This window comes from Lacerta agilis, chromosome 10 (assembly GCF_009819535.1).
Source record: "Lacerta agilis isolate rLacAgi1 chromosome 10, rLacAgi1.pri, whole genome shotgun sequence".
NCBI lineage: Eukaryota > Metazoa > Chordata > Lepidosauria > Squamata > Lacertidae > Lacerta > Lacerta agilis.
The window spans coordinates 15,963,389-15,985,745 of NC_046321.1; the positions used below are offsets into that span (position 1 = coordinate 15,963,389).

The 22,357-nt window shown below is 40.0% G+C and overlaps 1 protein-coding gene across 41 annotated transcripts in view; it reads right to left on the reverse strand.

Annotated features, from left to right (window-relative positions):
* The window catches only part of CACNA1C (calcium voltage-gated channel subunit alpha1 C), a 487,946-nt gene that overhangs the window by 198,905 nt on the left and 266,684 nt on the right, over positions 1-22,357 (reverse strand). For all 41 annotated transcript variants that reach the window (XM_033162041.1, XM_033162040.1, XM_033162082.1 and 38 more), the window contains exon 4: positions 5,778-5,917. In XM_033162041.1, coding sequence (XP_033017932.1) covers positions 5,778-5,917 — 140 coding nt within the window. The remainder of the gene's footprint in view (positions 1-5,777; positions 5,918-22,357) is intronic.

Here is a 22,357-nt window from a genome sequence, read left to right on the forward strand (position 1 = left end):
TTAAGATGATCCATCTTCCATTGTTGTATTTTGAAAGGAACTCATTCTCCTCCACACATGGAAAACAAATGAGCTAAATATGGGATGCCACTCACAATATCTCCTAGGTATATTTCCAGTGGCTTTTCCTTTATTCCCCCCCCCCCAATGATCAGTCATCCCATAACATGTGATTGGGGAGAGATTCAATTCAGTTTGCATTTAAAAGCGAAACTAACTAATTTGCACTTTCCAAAAAACATGTGAACTGAAACACAGCCATCCTTTGAAATTTGCATTCTCCAAATTTTACAATGCAATTCTTCAGCCAATATGTATAACATATACTGAGGCATACACTGAGGTAAAGGCAAAGGTAAAGGGACCCCTGACCGTTAGGTCCAGTCGTGAACAACTCTGGGGTTGCGGCGCTCATCTCGCCGTACTGGCCGGAACGGCATACAGCTTCGGGTCATGTGGCCGGCATGACTAAGCCGCTTCTGGTAACCAGAGCAGCGCACGGAAACTGTTTACCTCCTCGCCAGAGCGGTACCTATTTATCTACTTGCACTTTGACGTGCTTGCTTTCGAACTGCTAGGTTGGCAGGAGCAGGACCGAGCAAGGAGCTCATCCCGTAGGGGATTGGAATTGCCGACCTTCTGATTGGCAAGCCATAGGCTCGTGGTTTAGACCACAGCCACCCGCGTCCCTATACACTGAGGTAAAGTGTGAATAAAAATGCATTTATTAGTGAAAATAGACTAAACAAATGCATTACATAACAGGAAACTGCTTTTCAAAAATGTGTATATTTGTCTGAAATTCATATTTAAATGCAGACATATTTTCATGAAGACTTTTTTAAAAAAATGCTAAATATATGTGGAAATGTAGAGAACTTTAAGACGGAAAAATGAGAAACAAACAAAGTGAAACTGAGTTCCTCTTATGCCTATCCATAACCTAGGCAATGAACAATTACAAAAAATTAAAGGTTGTATTCTATAGAGCCACTCAGCTGATGGTAAAGTGGAACAGGAGAGCAACAATTTCAGTGATTCTTCTCTCTCCCCGTCCCACTCCCACTCACCTCAAATCTGCTTCAGGGGGTTGGGGGACCCCCTAGAGAAGATTTAGAGGGCTACAGAGGTAGTGGATAAAGTCTTCCCTCCTTGTTTCAATGATGGAAGCCACCATCAGCTGAGTGACACTGTTGTCAAAGTCCTAAAACCCCAATAATAAAACCAATCAAATAGCAGCCCCCAGATTCTGGAAAACAAAACAATAACAGACCAGAGGGAAACACAATTTCAGCCACAAGCATAAAATGTAATACAAGTCACACAATTCTCTTCACAGAGCTAAAACACATCCTAAAACCACAGTGAAATGTTAATAGAATTATTTTTAAAGATCTGGGAAAATAAACAAGGTCATTGCCCAAAGCTGAAAATAAATCAATGGACATGTGAGATAGCCTCACTGACAATGTCTTTCTAAAACTGGGGAGCTGCTGCCCAAAATACATTCTTTTATGCCTGAAATTCCTAGGTGCTGTACAAAAATCTGAAATAAGTCTCTGCTCTCAGTTATAACCTTCACATTAGGGAAAAGGGAATAAAAGTGAAGATGAATCAATGAGGAGAAACTAAGGTGATTACTAAACAAATAATAGAACAATGGGAGGATATAATTCTCTCTCAACATCCCGTACTATGCAAAGTGATGGAGTCTGAGAGAAGAATGGTGGTTGGGGCTAGGCAGGCCAGTGGAAAGGCCTGGCCATTGATTAGGCTGAGGGTAAAAGAGTCAGGTTGCATTTATCAGATATAATTAATTACACAGATAAATTAATGCCGCACACACACACACACACACCTTATTTATATATGCATCAACATGTATATGCTACCCCATAAAGTTAAGGTAAAGGCTCCTGAACGGTTAAGTCCAGTCAAAGGTGACTGCGGTTGCAGCGCTCATCTTGCTTTTCAGGCTGAGAGAGCTGGCATTTGTCCGCAGACAGTTTTCTGGATCATGTGGCCAGCATGACTAAATGGCTTCTGGCGCAATGGAACACCGTGACGGAAGCCAGAGCACACGGAAACACTGTTTACCTTTCCGCTGTAGCGTACCTATTTATCTACTTGCACTGGCGTGCTTTCGAACTGCTAGGTTGGCAGAAGCTGGGACAGAGCAACGGGAGCTTACCCGCCATGTGGATTCAAACCGCCAACCTTCTGATTGCAATCCCAAGAGGCTCAGTGGTTTAGACCACAGCACCACCTGTCCCATAACATACAATTATTTGGGTAGATCACAATAAATAAGTATAAAAACAATGTAAAAACAAAAAATAAGAAAACAAAACTTACAACAACCCAATTTTACCAGCATGTGAATGAACCCCACCCGCAAAATAGAACCAGCCGAAATGACTTTTTGCTATCTTACAACGTTTATTAAGATTTAAACTCTACTATTGGGGCCCTTTATCTACAAGCCCTACAGACTCTACACACATGGGTCTCTAGAGAATTGGTTATAATTAATAATATCTTACTAATACCCAAGGTTAAATCCATTTTTTTAAAGCAGCTACTAAAAAAGCAGCATTTGTCCCAGTGCAAGGATAATTGTTACAAAACTAAAAATCTTTAAGTGTGTCATCCTTCAGAAGGGTATAATTGGGTCTGGATCCATTTCTTGCTCTTTTTTTCTTGGTACCATTTCCTATTGCTAATGTAAGCAAGTCAGTCTCTTCTTTCTGAAGCAAAACTTGAAGTAAAGCATCCCTACTAGGCATCTGAAGAAGTGTGCATGCACATGAAAGCTCATACCAATAACAAACTTAGTTGGCCTCTAAGGTGCTACTAGAAGGATTTTTTAAATTTTATTTTGTTTCGACTATGGCAGACCAGCATGGCTGTGTTGTTGTTCAGTCGTTCAGTCGTGTCCAACTCTTCGTGACCCCATGGACCACAGCACACCAGGCACCCCTATCCTCCACTGCCTCCCGCAGTTTGGCCAAACTCATGCCAGTCGCTTCGAGAACACTGTCCAACCATCTCATCCTCTGTTGTCCCCTTCTCCTTGTGCCCTCATCTTTCCCAACTTCAGGGTCTTTTCCAGGGAATCTTCTCTTCTCATGAGGTGGCCAAAGTACTGGAGCCTCAACTTCAGGATCTGCCCTCCAGTGAACACTCAGAGCTGATTTCTTTAAGGATGGATAAGTTGATCTTTTTGCAGTCCATGGGACTCTCAAGAGTCTCCTCCAGCACCATAATTCAAAGCATCAATTCTTTGGTGATCAGTCTTCTTTATGGTCCAGCTCTCACTTCCATACATTACTACTGGGAAAACCATAGCTTTAACTATACGGACCTTTGTCGGCAAGGTGATGTCTCTGCTTTTTAAGATGCTGTCTAGGTTTGTCATTGCTTTCCTCCCAAGAAGCAGGTGTCTTTTAATTTCGGGACTGCTGTCACCATCTGCAGTGATCATGGAGCCCAAGAAAGTAAAATCTCTCACCAACACAGCTACCTACCTGTAACTACTAGGCAGGCTCATTGATGGCACAATGTTTTTACTGCTGTGAGTGGCACCAACAGCTGGTAATACTGGTCAGTAGCTGAGGTCCAGAAAGACTGAGATCAGAAGCAGTGTGATAATTGTGTGTGCCTTCACTCAGGCCAGGCCCTAAGGAAACTATGCAAAGGTGTTGCTGTTATTGAGTTATTGTGACCCTTATTGGGTGGTGCACCAAATAGTATCCTGTTTGGTGACCATAATGTCAGGGAATTCTCTAGGACAGTGTAGGTCAGGGGTTGCCAACCTTTTTGGACTGGTGAGCACATTTTAAAATTTAAGAGAGTACTAGGGACACCAGCCACAAAAGAGCTGCTATGGATGTGTGTGGCATAACACAAAATGGCTGCCATGGAGAGCATGGCATAACACAAAGTGAGAAGACACATACACTCCAACAACCCTTATGCTTACCATGGACAATCAGTTATGTTCTGCTCATCCTGATTGTGGAGCTCATACAATATTTAAGATCACATGCACACACAAATGCTCCTGCTGCCATTTCACAGAGATCACTTAGAAGTTCACTGTTTGGGTCAACTAAAAAGCCTTCCATGTGCCATGGTGCCCACGTGTGCCAGATAGAATCATCTAGTCCAACCCCCTGCAGTGCAGGAATATGCAGCTATTTTGTAGGGGAATCAAATCTGCAACCTTGGTGCTATCAGCACCATGCTCTAACCAACTAAGCTATACAGCAATTGGCGACTCATGTGTGGGAGCTGACAAGAAAGGTCAATTTGCAAATAATCACCTCTTTCTCCTTCCATTCATGGAAGAAGTTGATTGACCAAATAGCCTTTAATGAACAGAAGGATAACACTGGATACAACCCATTGGAAGCTCATTAAAATGCCCTACTTTAGTGATAAGCATGCATGCTCAGTGAGATTATATGTCACCTAAGACAGCTAGTGAATTGGATTCAGAGTGTTTCTGATTCCATGGTTATGTCAAATTAATTAACACAAAGTACAAAGCTGTGATGCTGTTTATACTGCACACAACTAATCCTTTTTAGAGATTCCACAGCATACTGGAAAGTAGTAGGAATCAATTATTGTTTGGAAATTTTGATGTCAGTCAGCTGGCATCAACATGAAAAAGGGCAGGAGTATGTGGGAAACTCACCAAGACAATATCCCTAAAATACAAATTAGCACAGGTGGCACATCAATGCTAGCAGTATCCCAGCTACCATACTGCCAAGCCATGTATTGTCAAATAATCCCTATTTGAGGTTCATCCTGTGCTGGAGCTGGAGGAACTACTATCTGGAATTGCCTACACAGTAATAGGGGACAAAAGTTCTAGAGTAGCTATGCAGTCATCATTACTCATTAGTATGACTGAAGAGACCCACTTACAGCAGAAGAGGCACTTATGCCAAGATTGTGATCAGTCTTTCATTTAATAGCTCCACATAGATTTACTGCTGTCATTATAACCCTATCTTCTCTCTTAGAAATAATGTATTTGAAAACTGGCTTTGAAAGTTAGGTGCTATTTAATTTACTTTAACCTAATTTAAGCTAAATCTGTGCAAATTATAATACAAAATGTGGTTTGATCACATGATCGCTTAGCTACTGCAATTACTTAAAAAGATAGTAATTTTTTAACTAAGATGTAATGTGAATGAGCAGTGTACTGGTGAATGCTGCTCCAAAGTCTTCACTTCACTGCACTGGGAACAACAAACCAAAAGCCTTGGTATGCCATGTCACCCAAAGTGGTGCTTGTGATTTTTTTTTCTTTCCAAAAAATCAGAAGCAATAGCCAAGGTTTAATCTAAATCAGGGGGAAAGGTTGGAGGAAAAGTTTCAGCCACTTTTCAGAGCTGCAACCCCAATCAGAAACCACTCATGAACAACCTCCTCTGAACAAATAAAACATTGTTAGGGAAGTCCTGTCAGTCATCTTCCATGTCATGTGAATTCTAGCCTCAAAGAAGGCTTATTTCACCCAACAAAACTTAAGTTTATCCCTAATGTTGGTAACTTTGATGATTCTAAAAGCCACCTCAACAACCTCTGAATTGGAAAAGCCTTTTCTGCCAGATTTCTGTATGTGCAGCACTTGTTAAAGGCACCACAGCCCTGCCCGAAAAGGTACGACGTATTTAATTTCATCATACAGACACAATATCTCATTTCCATTTTGTGTTTAAATAGAGGAAACACATACATAAACCATGAATACTCACCCTACTACCACAATTATAAAATCTAGTAAATTCCAGCCATTGCGGAGGTAAGCGTTAGGGTGAAAGAGAAGTCCATATGCTATTACTTTTAAAAATGCTTCCACTGTAAAAATTATGAGAAAGAGATATTCCACTCGTTCCTGCAGAAAAGACAACAGAAAACATGAAACAGTGTTGTTAATTCCATGTAGTGTAAAAAAATGCAGTAATACACCATTATGAGAAATGGAGCCGGAACTCCAAGATGGAGATGACTATCTTTTTTCACAGGACAACCATTTGGTGTGATCCTAAACTCACTAGGTCCTACACTGGAATCTCCAGTGTGCTGCTTTCTTCCAGGTAGACTGTGGTTACACTACAGGTCTGGGCCTAGTGACAATGAAGCACCATCTCAGTCAATATGGTGTCGAACCTTACAAATCAATGGGCTAGTTTGTTTTGTTCCTGTCTCTCTTTGAAATTCTGTTCTGTATCAGGAAATCACTGGTCAGATCAGTGTGAAGACTCTGACTTTTCCCATTTTAGATATGCTCACAAGCTACACACACATCGGAATCACCACAGAAAAACAGTATCTATAACCATTAAACTATTCTAACTCATGTGCAACTACTCATTCTATGTGCCTATTTTACAGTGTAATTTTTCATCTTTAAATATTTTCTATTATAATTGTTTTCTCTGTTTTTATACATTATAAAAGGAAATAATAAAAACATTACAAAAAAACCAATCTAATCCCATTTTTGCTAATCCCATTTTCAGTGCATTTTCAAGTAGTAATCTAAACCACAGAGCAAGTACATAACAGGAAAAGCTGGCATGAAAATGGATTTACTTCCCCTAAATTGGGTAATATATGTAGGATTATAACTATAGTGAAATATACCCTTTGACACCTATTTCCACTATAGTGATATTAAAAGTCTGTGACCTCCTGAACTAAAGATAGTAATTTCTTGTATATTCTGGCGGGTTTCTGGGATTCTGGAGAATTCTGCACACAATGTAATGTCTGTTATGATCATTGTTTACTTAAATTGGAGGTTGCAAAAAGACTTTATTTTGAAGCAGCGGCCTTTTGCTGGTTAAAAGATTGGTTTAAACTAGAAAATGTAGACGTGTTGGACTTGGAAGGACATGACAACATGTTTGGATGGCATGCATACCTTTGGTATGACAAAGCTAAAATCCACAGAACTTTTAAGAGTCACATAATCAGGAAATCTTTGTATCAGGTTTGGATTAGGTATAAAGACTTACTGGAGAGAAGACTCCTAGATGGATATCACCAGTCGAGGCCAAGGCCTATAAGAGACCAAACATGTATGCAAGTTGGTTACGATATATGGATATATTGCAGCGGAAGGGGACTCATTTAAGCTGAAAAGTTATGATCAAGTTAAAAATCAAGTCCCCGACTGGCTGCAATATCATCAAGTTCATGAAACATTTAAATTGGACAAAAAAATTGGTTTTCAAGTTGAAAAATCAAAACTGGAAACAGAACTGATTGAATCGAACTTTAAAAACCTTTCCAAGATGTATAACTTGTTGCTAGAGTGGCATACGAAAGATGAACTGGTGAAATCAACAATGATAGATTGGGCAAAAGATGTGGGTCATAATATTATGATGGATGACTGGGAGAGATTGTGGCAGAAAGGTATCAATTTTACTGCATGTAATAGTTTAAGAGAAAATGTTATGAAAATGATATATAGATGGTATCTGACACCAGTTAAGTTAGCCAGAATGAATTCTAAAATGTCGGATGTGTGTTGGAAATGCAAAGTGTCGAAAGGTACCTTTTATCATATGTGGTGGTCGTGTCCAGGGGTAAAGGCCTTCTGGGATAAGATCTATAACGAGCTTAAGAAGGTAATGAAAATTACCTTTTGCAAGAAACCAGAGGCTTTTCTTTTGAGCATGACCAACGAAGAGATACCCAGTCAGGATAGAGTTTTTTATGTATGCCACGACAGCGGCTAGAATTTTATTGGCAAGAACTTGGAAGGGTGAAGACATACCGACAATTGAAGAATGGCAGATGAGGTTGATGGAGTACATGGAATTGGCAGACCTGACCGCCAGGATCCAAGACCAGAGGGAGGAGAAGGTGTCGCAAGATTGGAAGAAATTTAAGGATTATTTAGTTAAGCATGTTAAACTGAATGTTTGAATATTTGTGCAGAAATATATAAAAGAATCGGCTTTAGAAGCTTAAGGTTAGTTATAATGGTTTGAGAAGAAATTTTGATGTGATAGATTTATTTGTATAAGAATGTGATAAGATATAGAATATAAGTTAATAAATTTATTGGTTTAAGATAAATTGGAAGAACATTAGGATAGTGAGTATGAGTTAATGGGAAATGAAATGAAGCTACTTAAAGAGTATATATGTATTTGAAGACAGAGGAGGGACCAGGGGAAGTCCCCCTTAAGAAGATAAAAAAAGTAGAGAAACAAAGAAAAGTTAGTAAGGTTTGTATAAGTTCTTTTTTTTTTTCTTTTTGGAGGGTATTGTTGTGTTTTATATAGTTGATTGTGTATTTTGTTTTATTGTGTTTATGTATGTTTAATGTTGTTTTTGTCTTGTTTTATGGAAAAATAATAAACTCTCTTTAAAAAAAAAAATTGGAGGTTGCAAAAAGTAGACAAGATCTTATTCTCTAGTGAAGAGAGAACCAAGGGTCTTGGAGCACCTTGACAGATATATTATGCCATAAGCTTTCATGGACCAGAGTCTGCTTCATCAGATATTGAAAATAGATTATTCTAACTGTTCTTTCAAAAACTACTAATCTAATCTGATTGAGAAGCTGGGCAATTTCCTGAAAAACCACTGCAATACAAGTTCCTATTGACAGGATTAAACTGGGAGCACTGTTATGAAAGCTTTTCTCTCAATTTTGAAACAGCTTGGTTAAAATGGTGTGTACAACTCTTGCTCAAGAGTGTGCTAATAAATGAAACATATTTGCTAAGAATTGTTCTTTGAGTTTTTTAGATTTTAATGCATAACCTGAAAGTTGATTCATGTACTCCAAACAGAATCCAGCCTCCAGCTCATCCAAATAGCCTTGCTCTTTACCATAACATTGCAAATAATCAAGCCCACTGGCAACTTGTATTAGCAGCCAATTTTTCTTTTTTTCAAAGAAACGAATGGCAGGCATTGTAGCATTTTCTCCTCAGAGATAATAATCTGTAAATGGAGGAAACTGTGATATGAAAAACCTATGAAAACATAAGTGAAAGGCTGTTTCTGGATTATAGGTTATCAACAAATCCATGACATGGATATCCTAACTGTGTGAATATGTTAACCCAAGGCTGCAGTTAGCATTAATAACATTGACCTTTAGCACTATGGAGCCAGAAGTGCATATTTATAGGATCAACTCTATAAAGCAGATGTTGAGACAGATTTGTTGACATTGGGTTACTTCCAGAACATACTTCGTTGCTAAGGAGACATTTTCATTTGTGCATATACCAGCACAAGGCAGAATCTTTTATTATCTTTTATTTTAAATTGAGAGAGAATTCAGCATGTTTTCCTTTTTCTAACCAGGAAATAATTACTATCTAATTACACATTTAGCACCACATCTAGCTGGCCCTTAGAATTAAGGACGGGGTGTCTCTGAGCATATTCTCACCTATGGGATTTCTTTTCATTAAACACACTGTATAAAGTTACATACATATAGCTTGTTCCTTAGCTGAGTCAGCTCAGAAGAGACAATCCTTCGAGTTAAAACAAACAAACAAACAAAATTCCTTCCAGTAGTACCTTAGAGACCAACTAGGTTTGTTCCTTGGTATGAGCTTCATATGCATGCACACGAAAGCTCATACCAAGAACAACTTAGTTGGTCTCTAAGGTGCTACTGGAAGGAATTTTTTTATTTTTATTTTGTTCTGACTATGGCAGACAAACACAGTTATCTACCTATAACTGAATCCTTTGAGTATTACTGTTTTTCTTGAATGGCTACACACACACACACACACACACCACACACACACTAAGTGTGATTACATGACATCCACATTCTCAGTTGTACTAGTAAGCCAAACAGTGGTATGGGAAAGATCTCATGAATAAATGCTTTAATGCCTCTTGTTAAGGGTTGCTGTCAAAGCCCTGCAAGAATTGCCAAGGTTAGAACAACCATTTTCAGCCCTATCGAGATCACCTGCCCCATCTACCATGTTTATGGGATAGAATGTCAGATGAATTTGTTTAAATCAAATCTGCCTTGGTATGACCAGCCCCATCTAATAGATCATCATGGAGGTGTATCATGTTTCATTCACCTCCCTAAATGACTCAAATGAGTTTGCTGCTCCTCATGCAGAGGTATTTGGGTTCACTGGATGCAGTCAAATGAGATAAGCTACAAGACATAAAACATTCTGGCTCATCATTTTTATTAATTAAACTTTTAAACAACAACAAAGTGCCCTGTGCTTTCATCTTTTCTTATTTCTGTTCTGGATGTGTGAAGAGAATTCTGATAGAACCATTAAGTAATCTGTCCTCAAAGTCTTGGTACTATACATCTATTATTTTAGGCATGCATCTAAGATGTTTTAAATATACACACAAAACACAAGGTTATGATTATGCTAAACAAACGTTTGCAAATATGTGATCATATAGTATGACTCTGAATAGTTCCTGAATTACAAGGAGAATAGGGGTGATTCAGATGAGGTTTTCACATGCCTGAATCAGACTGAGCCAATTAACAAAGTGCCTCAAGTTGGATCAGAGATTCCATAATGCCCTGCGTCACTCTGTGGGCTCCAGTGCCCCCACTCTCAATGCTGAATGTTAAAGAGTCAGCTGCATTTAAAAACATAACACAAAATCAAGCTCAAGAGAAGAGGTGGTGTGCAAGAGCTTTCATTTTGACTTATAGGTCTAGGCCTTAATCAGAATGATTTCCCTGGACACTACAATCACAGTGATTTGGAGTAAGGATCATGTTTGTTTTCACATGGATCTATGCGTGTACTCCACCACTACCCCTTCCCACTGTAAATCAATGGAGAGCTCACGCTCCCAGGGAAAGGAAACTATATCCCCAACAGCCCCATGGGGGGGGGAGGGGCAGATGCCTGTCTCCCCACCACCAATGACCCTCTGGGTAACAGGAATTTGCTAGAGGGTTAATCACGCCCCCAGTCTTTCCTGGGGATCCACACTCTTTTCTCCAGCCCCTTACGTTGTACCAACCTGAAAATGGTAACATCTCTCAAATATCAGCTCTGTGTTCAGGATTCCCTCAGCCACCCAGCTATATATTTTTCCAAAATTCCCTATGAATCAGTTTATGCGAACGCTCTGTTTTTTTATATTCTCTCTGTCTTTTCTCAGTTATAGTGCTACTCTTCCCAGGAGTAGGACAAAGTAACCCTACAAGTCTACAATGTATTGACTCACACTGTTAGAATTACAAATATTTTGTAAATATGCTTCTAACATAGTAGGTTCACAGTAGGCTCAATTGGAACCATCAGATTGAAGCTTGGAATACCAAGTAGCAATCAAGAGCTGTTGTATCAGAAATTACATGGTAGCTCAGTGGTAGACCATCTGCTTTGTATCCAGAAGGTCCAGGTTCGATCTCTGGCATTGCTAGAGGCTGAGAAATCTTGCAGAGCTGCTGCCAGTCAGTGTACACAATACTGAGCTAGATAGACCATGAGTAAAGGCAGCTGTTCCTGTGTTCCTAGCATAAATCACAGCAAGGTCACAATGCAATTGTAAGCCCACCTTCCTACATGACCTTCAGCTGATTTAAATACCTGATACAAGCACATTTAAAACTGTGTCTTTCCAACTGTTGCTATGGCTGTCTGAAAGCGGCTCAAAATGGGCAAATGTGAAATTGGTCAGAGTCTTTGTGCCAGAAGGTTTACCCTACTGGGTTTGCAACTCAATCCATTCCTTTATTGACAATTCAGAAGTAGTTTTATTTCTCATGTTCATGTGTATTTTATTATATTTAATTTATGATTTTAATCTGTAGAGATTTTTCCCTAGCGATTGCTTCTGTGGAGCAGAGCAACTGTCTTGGCAGGGGGTTATTTATCAATAAATTGTAATTTATGTTGTTTTTTGTAACCTCTCCCCTCTTGAAATCTCTAGGTTATCCTAGAACCCTAAAGCTTCATTCATTCACCCTGTACTAGGGGCATGGGTCTTTTCCCCCTCATTCCAGTGACCTTTCCATTCCATGAGTAATATAACTGGTATTTAGCATTCTGTTCATGCTGTTCCTTGCAGACAGGGGGGAAAACAGAACTAGAAGGAGTGAAAAATGGTATGTCCTAACAGATTCACCATCACAGTAAGAGCAGCACCAGCCTCCCTTTCACTTGCAAGACCATTCGTTTATCATAGAATCATAGAACTGAAGAGTTGGAAGGGAGCCTGAGGATCACCTAGTCTGACTCCCTGCAATGGAGGAGTCTCAATTAAAGCATCCATGACTGATGGCTATCCAGCCTCTGCTACAAACCACCAATGAAGGAGAGTCCACCACCTTCTGAGGAAGTCCGTTCCATGGTTAAATCTATAAGGACACCCAAGTTCCCAGCATGTCAAAACATGGGAACCATTCACCCAACTGATAATGTATGATAGAAGGGGGTGGGGGAGAGAATTGGTAAACTGAATTAGGCATTGATTAAAACTGTTTCCCCCCCTTTATGTTATTACCCTCATACATTCCACCTTTCCTTCAAGAGACTTGGGGTGACATACATTCTTTCTCTCCCGCTTCACTGCCAACATACATTTTATTTTCATGAAAACACCATGAACAGAGATATAAGTCACCCAGTGAGCTTCATGGCTAACAGCACAATTCTGACCATGTCTGCACAGAAGTAAGTTTTATTGAAATTGCTGGGTCCCAAGCAAATGGGGGTATTATTGCAGCCTAAGTGGAAATTGGAATCTAGGTCCCCGTAATTCTAGTCTGCCCCTCTAGCCATGCTTATTCTCATTTTGAAATTAAGAAGCAGGGAGTAGTGTTGTGCTGCTATGTTAACTCCTGCCTTTAGTTGTGAGGCATCTGATGATTTAGGACAATGCATGAGATAAGATAAGAACTGCAAAAAGTCAAGGGGAAGCAAGACAGGCAGGGATGTGGATGTTTCATCATGGACAACAATATTGCCTGTGAATATTTAAACAATACAATTTAATTTAGCCAAATGGTGCTTTATAGGAAGGTTAATAAGATTTCATTGACACAAGACCACCATATTAATTCATATAGTTAGTAACAAAATAAAAAAATTCTTTCCAGTAGCACCTTAGAGACCAACTGAGTTTGTTCTTGGTATGAGCTTTCGTGTGCATTTTTGTTTCGACTATGGCAGACCAACACGGCTACCTACCTGTAACTGGACATATAGTTAGTAGTTCAGGATAATGGGAGATTCTAATGCCTTCTCTTTGCTAGCTATCACAAGTCTCTTTTTTATCATTGGAAAAAGTCAAATATAAACAAAAGCACATTGCTTTAATAGTTTAGTAATGTTGCTGATCAGACAAGCGATATTTCCTTAAGTGATTTCCAAATTATAAATCAAATCACCTAATTATCTTCTGGCTTATTTGTAGGGTACTTCCTTCCTTACCCACATAAAGCTTTAGTAATATTTCCCTTCTATTGTATAAGCTCTGGGTTATTAAAGAAATTGATTTCAGAAAGCTGATCTGCACATTCTAAACAATCATTGTTAATTGGCAAAGTTGCAAGCCAACCAGCAATTATGCTTGAGGGTGAAGAGGTCACTCCCGGATGGGGAAACATTCGCTAAGAATGTTGGCAGATTTCCTTCATGACAAAACTGAAACAACACAACAGCTCCAGGCTGATAAATGCTTTGGCAAAGGGAGTGGGATTTCAAAGGCCTCACCTCACATTCACTTGAAGAATATTCTGTGTTTTCACTTACACTGTCCTAAACTCCCACCCTACCCCTCCAACTAAATCCAATCAGAATCCACAGCAATCAATTATTTTCATTTACAAATCAGCAGAACTAAGAAAAATCTTGTTTATTGTATGAGCATCTGAAGTTGCCTTATACTGAGTTGTACCATTGGCCTACCTAGCACAGGGGTTTACACTGCACAGGGCTGAACACATATCATGGTTGATATAAAGAGTGTTTCATTCATATTCCATTGTGGGCAGGCTGTATACACATCATACATTTAAAGCACACAAACCCCAATAATCCTAGAGCTGTGGTCTGTTAAAGGGGCTGGGAACTGTAGCTCTGTTAGGGGGTAAATGACAGTTCCCACGATTTTTTTTAGGGGGTGGGGTGTTCTTTAAATGTATGGTGTGTATGGAGCCACTGTTTGTTTCCAGGCAACAGAGTTTCTCTGCAGAGGTGTGCATTGCCCCATGAGATATAGCATGCTTGCTACTGTTTACATGCTCACTTATCACAGGATTAAAGAGAAGCAAATCAATAGCTCCTTCACTTCAACTATTCCTTCATTGCTTGAAGAATGAAACAAAATAAAGGTTGGCGCCAGTTTAGAAGAGGCTATTCATACTGGATAACTGAACAGGTCTGCGGAAGAATAATTTGAACTAGGTTTGGCCCTTTCCTATTGATGAAAATTACCAAATATCAAGCAAAACATGACATTTAACTTGCTTTCCATTTTTGGGTTCTGGGCCTTTAATAACTTTGTGACAAGATATGCAACCTCCCCTGTCCCTACAGTTTTGGGATGATGAGAAAAGATGCTCCAGTTTTCATGTCATGCAGCTATTAAATACAGAGAAGCACCTACCACATAAATAAAAAACCAGGGAATTAACTTTCCAACACACACTCTGGCTATATACAGCATTTTTAAAAAGTTATAGGCACTCAAAACAAGACCATATTAAAGCAACTCAACTTAAGGTATACAACACTTACATTTTATTTGTCCCTTGAGGAGAGAAGTACTAAACTACATGCCTTCAGCAGAAGAGTACTCAACAATACTTTCTTACTACAATTTGAGTAAGAGAGCATGGGAAGTAGGAGAAAAATAAAGGGTGAAATTCAACATCATGCTCTTCCTATCATTTCAACTGTGCAAGCATTTCAACGATGGAACAACCCCTACTCTCCTCCTCCCATGTACTGACCCCTCCCCCAAGCCAATTTAAGGGGGAATGGGGGTGCACAGGAAAGAGGGAAAGCCTCATTGTACAAGCATAAGTCCTTGTACAGACTTTTGTTGGTGGGGCTTCTTAGGGGAATCCCACTCCTAGTTATTTGTTTTTGTATTTAGGCTTATTATGTGGCACACTGAATTAGTATTGCAGAAGAAGAAACTACAGTGGATAATCTGATTTTGTATGTGTGTAAAAATCTTGCAGGGAAATCATCTTTAAAAAATGCACCCTCTTGGACATTTTTTCCATACATATCTCCAATTCATTCTATGGCTTTTTCATATTGTACATTTTAGCTCATGTACAATCTAGTTGTCTTGTTGCCAGTACAAGACAAATGTTATTTTATCATACTGTTATCTCCCAGTCAAACACACAATGGTTATTATATTTCAAACTCTGACTCCTTGCAATAGATTAGGAGGATCAGACAAATGTAATACCTTTACTTAATCCCATTGCTGTAGCAAGTAAAGCTGTTATATTTATTGTGCCTCTGGGGCACTTTGAGGACATAGAAGCCAAAGACATGTACATTCTTTTTTTAGTTTTTGGTAAATGTTTTATAAGCTACAATTCAACCAAGTTTTGAAGACCTTCAGGAACTTCAGTGAAAATTATGCATGTAGAAGAAATGGCTCACAACTGTGGAAAATGGTAGAGATTTGCTAAGAAACAGAGAGAATTCAGTGGCTATTCCAAAATGAAGAAATTAAACATTTTGGTCAGGTATATGGAGCACCCTGTGTGTATGCTACATGCCTAAAGAACATGACAAAAATGCAAGCAGAGTACACACACCCATTGTTTCTGCAGAGACAAGGCAAAATATTGTATTAGAGATAGCATCAATATCAAGGCTGTATTGTGCATTTGCACCATAGTTGGTAAAGATGGTTATTGAGGACATAATTTTAAGATGTTGACTTTCAATTTTCCTAGTGAAAATCAGAGAATTATCACAAGTTAGAAGGGAACTGAACAAGTTATTAGTTTCAGGGCGGCATGGGAGGGATGTAAATAAACAGAATCAGGCTTTCTACTAGACAAATCAAAGATTTTAGTCTTGAAGACCTGGAAGGAAGGGACCAGTCAGGTAGAGGTCTTCCACCTGTTATACCAAACCACTTATAGGTTGTATTTGGAGCAGAGAAACCTGGGTCCAAATGCTAGCTAGCTATGAAGACTGCTGGCTGATTTGGGGCTACTCAAGAATACCTCTCAGACCTACTTCATATGGCTCCATGCGAACAAACTAGAATAACACCTCCTTTTACCACCCTCAGTTTCTCAGACACAGAAAAAGATATTACACATATTAATGATGATTAAATTAAATGAAAAGCTGTCCTGCCATGGAAAAGTGGCAGATATATAGTGGAATAACCCTGAGTGAGAGGCAGATAAGTGAAGGTGTCTCACAGTTAGAGACGAAGAGAGAAAAGGAAAGCTCTGAGGTAAGAGCTGAGAGGGTGTGCATTTTATGGTATAATATTTCTTATTCTAGAAATACAATTATAACTACATTGGTTTTTATATTGTATAGATGTTATGTATTGGCATTTGTGTTCTATATTGTAAATCACCCTGCGATCTTTTGATGAAGGGTGGCATGTAAGTTAAATGTATGTATGTTTCTTTTTGGGAGAGAAAACTATTGATCTTTAGTGCACATGCCCAATATTTTATATATCTGCTGTCTCTCCTGTTCTGTTTCCCACACATTTGGTCTCTCTCTCTCTCTTTATTCCTGCCTCCCTGTTCAGTGCTGAGATGCTGACGCACGATAAACAATTTAGACTGTCATTCAATTGGCCTTCAACAACAAGACGATAAAACAGAGCAACCAGACAAATTTCTTTAATTCTAATTAGTTTTTCTTTCTGCAATCATTCCTTTAATAAAAAGTTCAATTACACGTAATGGAAGCCATTAGCTGTGTTGTATTAGAGACTCAGTTTAGCTAGGGTTGTCATATGGAAAACAGAAACCAAAAGAACAGCCTAGTATTTTACATTGATGATTAGAGAGAGACTAAATTCATTCCAGATGTTGATGAGTATATAAATGTCATCTGGAATGGTCTGGCTCATTGTTCTCATGTTCTTTTGAGTACAGGTCTCCTGGATGCCCCATATGATGCAAAATTGGGGGTTAATCTACCTAACCTTTTTAATGAGCTCATATGTTCCATTTAAACTACTATAGTGAATCATAAGGGCATCCTATCTTTAAGAATGTCAGCCTTAGAGAAGCCAGCAATAGGTGGAAGACACCTATCCAAACTGAACATACCACTCACATGCAATCAAAGTACTGCAGAACACCATCATTAAGGAAGAAAACCCTAGAATAAATCTAAGTAAAATGCTATTCTTATACTTAAGTAAAATACCACTAGCAAGGGGGTGGGGAAATAAATCGTACACTGGTCCAGATCACATGTCAAACTATGGTTTAATGTAATGGAGCAGCATACTGCTCAACAGTTCCACAGACCCTCCTGCTACTGTTGCACCACTGGGTAAACAAAACAAGAAAATAAACCATTGTTTATTTTCAACTATGGTTTAATGTGATGCGCAAACCAGGTCACTTGTTTTACCTTATAACATCCATGGTAATTAATAAAGCAATGGCTGTTAGTGCTGATTGCTATATATTATCTCCAATATCAGAGCATACCTCAGGGATTCCTATCACACAAGGAAGCCTCTAGGTCCATGCAATGCCCGATTCACATGTTTGCCAAGGAAGAGATGATGTGGGCACACTGTCGCTAATTTTGTGCAGCAGGAGGCACAATAACTCCTTCTCTACCCTTCTATCCTAACTGGCAATTTCATATGAATCCCCTGGAATTATCTGCAGTTTCTGTGTGTTGAGATAGAAGGAAAACAGGCAGGAAGAAGCAGGCTGTTCATACACAACTGTCTTTATTGCTACATAACATGCCTGAAATAAACTCCACCTATAAAACGCTGTGTCAAGCAAACTACAGGACCTCAATAGGTCCAAAAATCATTAACAATGAGCCACATGGTAACCTGGCATGCATAACAATTTCCACATTAGACTAACATTGTAGAGATAATTGGCAAGACTGCTGCAGTATTATTGAACTTATTTCTAAGTTTCTATGTGCAGGTGTTTGGCTCCAATTTCAGAACATTAACAAGGTAAAAGCACTTGACAGCTGCAATTTTGGTGCCTGTAGCTCTAAATACATGTTCTATTTGTACACATAAGGGAGGGCGTTGGAGAACCTTGCCATACAGCAGCTACAGTAGAAATGCAGCATAGCATTTATCAAACCTGACCTAGATCTAGAAAAGCTGCCGCATCCTCCACTGCAAAGCATCCCAGCGCAGTTGAGAGTCAGGCCTCATGTGCCGGCCAGCAACCCCCCTCAAGTCTCCTGCTGTACTTCTATGCCATCAAAGCTTCTTCCAAGCTTTTATCACAATTGGAAAAATCTAAAATATGAACTCCAGTAGAGCAGCATTAATAAAAGGCTTAAAGACCGCTAGAAGGAATGAAAGCTGGTTGCTCCTGTTTATTGCTGTCTGTAAATGTATCAAGAGTTCCATGCCTGTATAAAGTACAAGGCTTGACAGTTTGCTCAGTGTTGAGCATCCCTAGCCAATGTAAGCTGTAAGCTTGAGGATTTAAGCCTAGCTACCTGACTTGCTGTCAAACCCTTCCTTCACTGGGTTCCTCAATATAAGCACCACTGCAAGAAGCTAATGGAAATCATAAAAACTCCCTTCAGCCAGTGCAGATTTCCTAGTGCTCAGAGAGTGAAGTTTAATCAGGCAGTCAGTTCACAATGTGTGCCCTGTGCTGTCTGTCAAACCTCTGCCACTAATTTAGACACTACTAGAGGGGTAGTTTTTGGCTAACACAACAGTTTGCTAACAGGTTTATTGACACAGTTTTAATACACACATGCAGCTGGGAATCACAAGTGGGGAAAGTGCTGTTATGCTTAGCATCTGCTTTCAAGCTTCCCATAGGCATCTAGTTGGCCACTGTGAGAACAAGATGCTGCCTAGATGGGCAACTAGCCTGATCCAGTAGGCCTAGCTCTCTTAGTTAAGTGATAGGATGGGATTCAGGATTCTTGAATGTATTTAAGGGGAGATCACACAATTAATTATCTATGCTTAATGTGTTCCCATGATCTATTTCTGTCCAACAGTATTTCAAAAATATTCATCTGTTGACTAGATAGAGTGCATTTCTCTTTTCCAACCCCCAAATATTCAGGATTGCAAACCTCACAGAAACACAGGTTAGCAGCTAAATACAACTTTATATGAAGTTGTATTTACTTATTCCTGCCTTACTCTGATTATCAAGGCCTACAAGCTGCATGCCATCTTCTCATGTAGTAAACATTGCCATTTTTATGCAGCACAATCTATATATTATAAACGTTCAAGGTGAGTCGTTTGATGTAGCCGCAATGCTCCGTAACCGCTTGACCGATTGCCTTCAAATTTGGACACAACATTCCTTGGCCATATGGGAAGGTTCTCAGGTACCTAGATTGCAAAAATATCACACCTTTCCCAGGTAAATTCATGAATTTGTGCAAAAAAAAACACAGGACCCTCCAGTGGACACCAAAGACCACAGGCTGTGATATATTTCAGAGCTTACAGGGTTAAAACTGCTCTGAACACATGACGTGCTGTTTTTCTGTGAGTCAGCGTTTGGGACGCTTTCTCTTTCTGTTCTGCTGTGCCAGGAGTTAGCCATGCCGGGTCGTTTGTGCTATAACTAACAAAACTTCTCGTAAGGAAGAAGCTGGCTCCTGAGAGATTTATTGCTGCAGCTCCTTTACACATAGACCATCTTCCTGCTACGTGAGTGACTCTGAAATAGCTAAATTGCTCTGCTAACAGCCCAGAAACTGGGAATGGAACATAGCAAAGCTGAAAGCATGCTGGACACCATTGCTGGTTCTAGAGAACCAACCCAGTTTGGTAGGCGAAAGCGGGGTCGTGTGCGCGGGGGACGGAGCTAGCAATTTTACCGGAGGTAGGCAGCATTTCAAAAGGAGAAACTGTGGGGAGGGAAGCAAAAACAGGGTCTCCTTCCAGTGGGGGGAGGTCAGGCAGCCCAGGAGGAGAGAGGAGAGGGAGGCAGGGGGGTCGTCAGAGGGAAGCCACGCACAAACTAAAGAGAGAGAGATTCCACGACGAGAGAGGACAGGGAGGGGGAACAGGAGAGGAAAAAAACAACAGGTGATGGGGAAGTATCAGGGCTGTTTCGACAAAATGAGCCACAGCAACGCGTGGCCAGGTCTACTAGTTAATCATAAAAAGAATAGTATTTTTCTCTTTCTTTTGCCCAGGACTTTTATAAAGAAACTCCACTTGACTAAGTTTATGGAAATTGAAGCAACTTGTGTCCTGTCAAATTACAAATGCAGAGGAGAAAGGTTGGTATAGGGAAGGGAAGAGCAGATCTTGATTGAATATTTCTTCCATCTTAGGCATGTAGGCTTATTGTTTTCTGATTGCCTGCATGTGTTTCTGTGGTCAACAGCTGATCAGTATTACTTGTTCAAGTTTCCACCATCCCACCCACATCTTTTCCACTAACTGATCATGTGAGGTTCCTGTCATAACTCCAAAGTCCACTAGTGACCATGTTACTGTGTGGGAGGCTACAGTGCCACCAACTGAGGAACCAGATCAAGTTTCTGATTATGAGCCTGATGTGGATGATCAGAGGACTGCTGAGCCCAAAGCTGTCAGTCAGGAGCCCATTGAACCAGCTCCCAAAGAACCAGAGACAGGGCCTTCACCTAAGGAACTTAGTGCCTCCTGCATCACTTGCCAATCCAACAGCACAGGAGTACACCAGTTGGGAGGCCATGGAACAAATGACAAATGAAAAGTGCCTTTGAGAGACTCCAGTTCTACAAAAAGGGGCATAGCCTAGGAAATGTGGACTTTGAGACAGGGGCTCAAAAGGCCTCGGGTCACTTACAACCCTTGATGGAGCAAGTTGCTCACTTGGAGCTATCTTTGGTGCTGTGGTGACTAACTACTTTGCTAACTTGCCTTGTGGGCTTCTCCACAGCACCAGAATGAATGGCTGTACCTAATGCCTTCAGAACAGCTGCTCACTAGTTGGAGCTGGTTCCCCACTGTGATCACACTACAGCCAAGAGCAATCAGGGCTAGAATCAAGAACTCCCAGCACTGTGTTCAGTTGCTGTATATAGTGAGCTGCAAAATAGCAGCTTGGACCTGAGCAGTGAAATATTCTCAGGTTCTTTACTGACCAGGCTAATCATTTGACTCCCTCAGCAGAAAAGGTATAAAGGGCTTACTGTTTGGGCTAGGCCTTTACTGGAGTAACAACTTTCTTCCTAGTTCTGGTGCGAATCATTGGCTTGGTTGCTTTTCTCTCAGTTATCTGGTGCACCCTCTGTATTAATTTCACAGAAACAGTTGGCCTCCCTTCTCCATAGCAGCATTTCAACATAGGAGGTATATTTGCACATCCCCTGAAAATTTGTACCTAGCATTTTTAGTGCCAGAAGCAAAGCTGAAGCTTAATGTAGCATTTGGATTGCTTCCAGCATTAATAGTGCCCTGTTTTAGTCCAGAAGCATGCCAGTCCAGTCTTCATGTTGCAAGTCCTCATTGTGGCTCTGCTGCTTCCACCAATCAGACACAGAGAAGCATGCTCAGCACAACTCTCTCTACAACTCCTAGTCTCTCTCCAGTTATTGTCTTGGCATACACGAACACACAAACAAGCACACACACACTGGCAGATCTACAATCTGTTATGCACATTAAGACATTGAGAATTGTGGCTCAATAGATGTGGAGTAATTTCAGCAGATAACCAAAAAGTTCATTTCAAGCCTGCAATTATTTGTTTCAAAATTCTGTACCAGAAAGATCCAGTTAGCCAAAGGGGAATGTGTGCTGGGAAGCAAAAAAACAAACAAAGAAACAAACAAACCCACAGAATTCATCAGCATCTATCATGAAAGCCTCACCAAATCATGAAACCGCACCCAAAATTCAAGACTGCTTTTGGGAGGCTGTAAAAGAAAAAGAGAACATTGTCGTGGTTTAATTGATGAGAAGCACACAATGTTGTGACACCATAACTAGCTGGAAGACAGAAGGGAGTATAAAAATAGTCCTTCTTCCTCCACATTCCCTATGTCTGTCTCTTCTTTTTCCCCTGAGAAACAGCATGCTGGTCTCACAAATTTCAAAGCTAAGGGACATTACAGAGCTGTCGTGTTGATTGTCTGGTGTCCTATTGCTGAAATGAGGGATGTCTGTAATGCCCAGTAACACTGCAATGTACTAG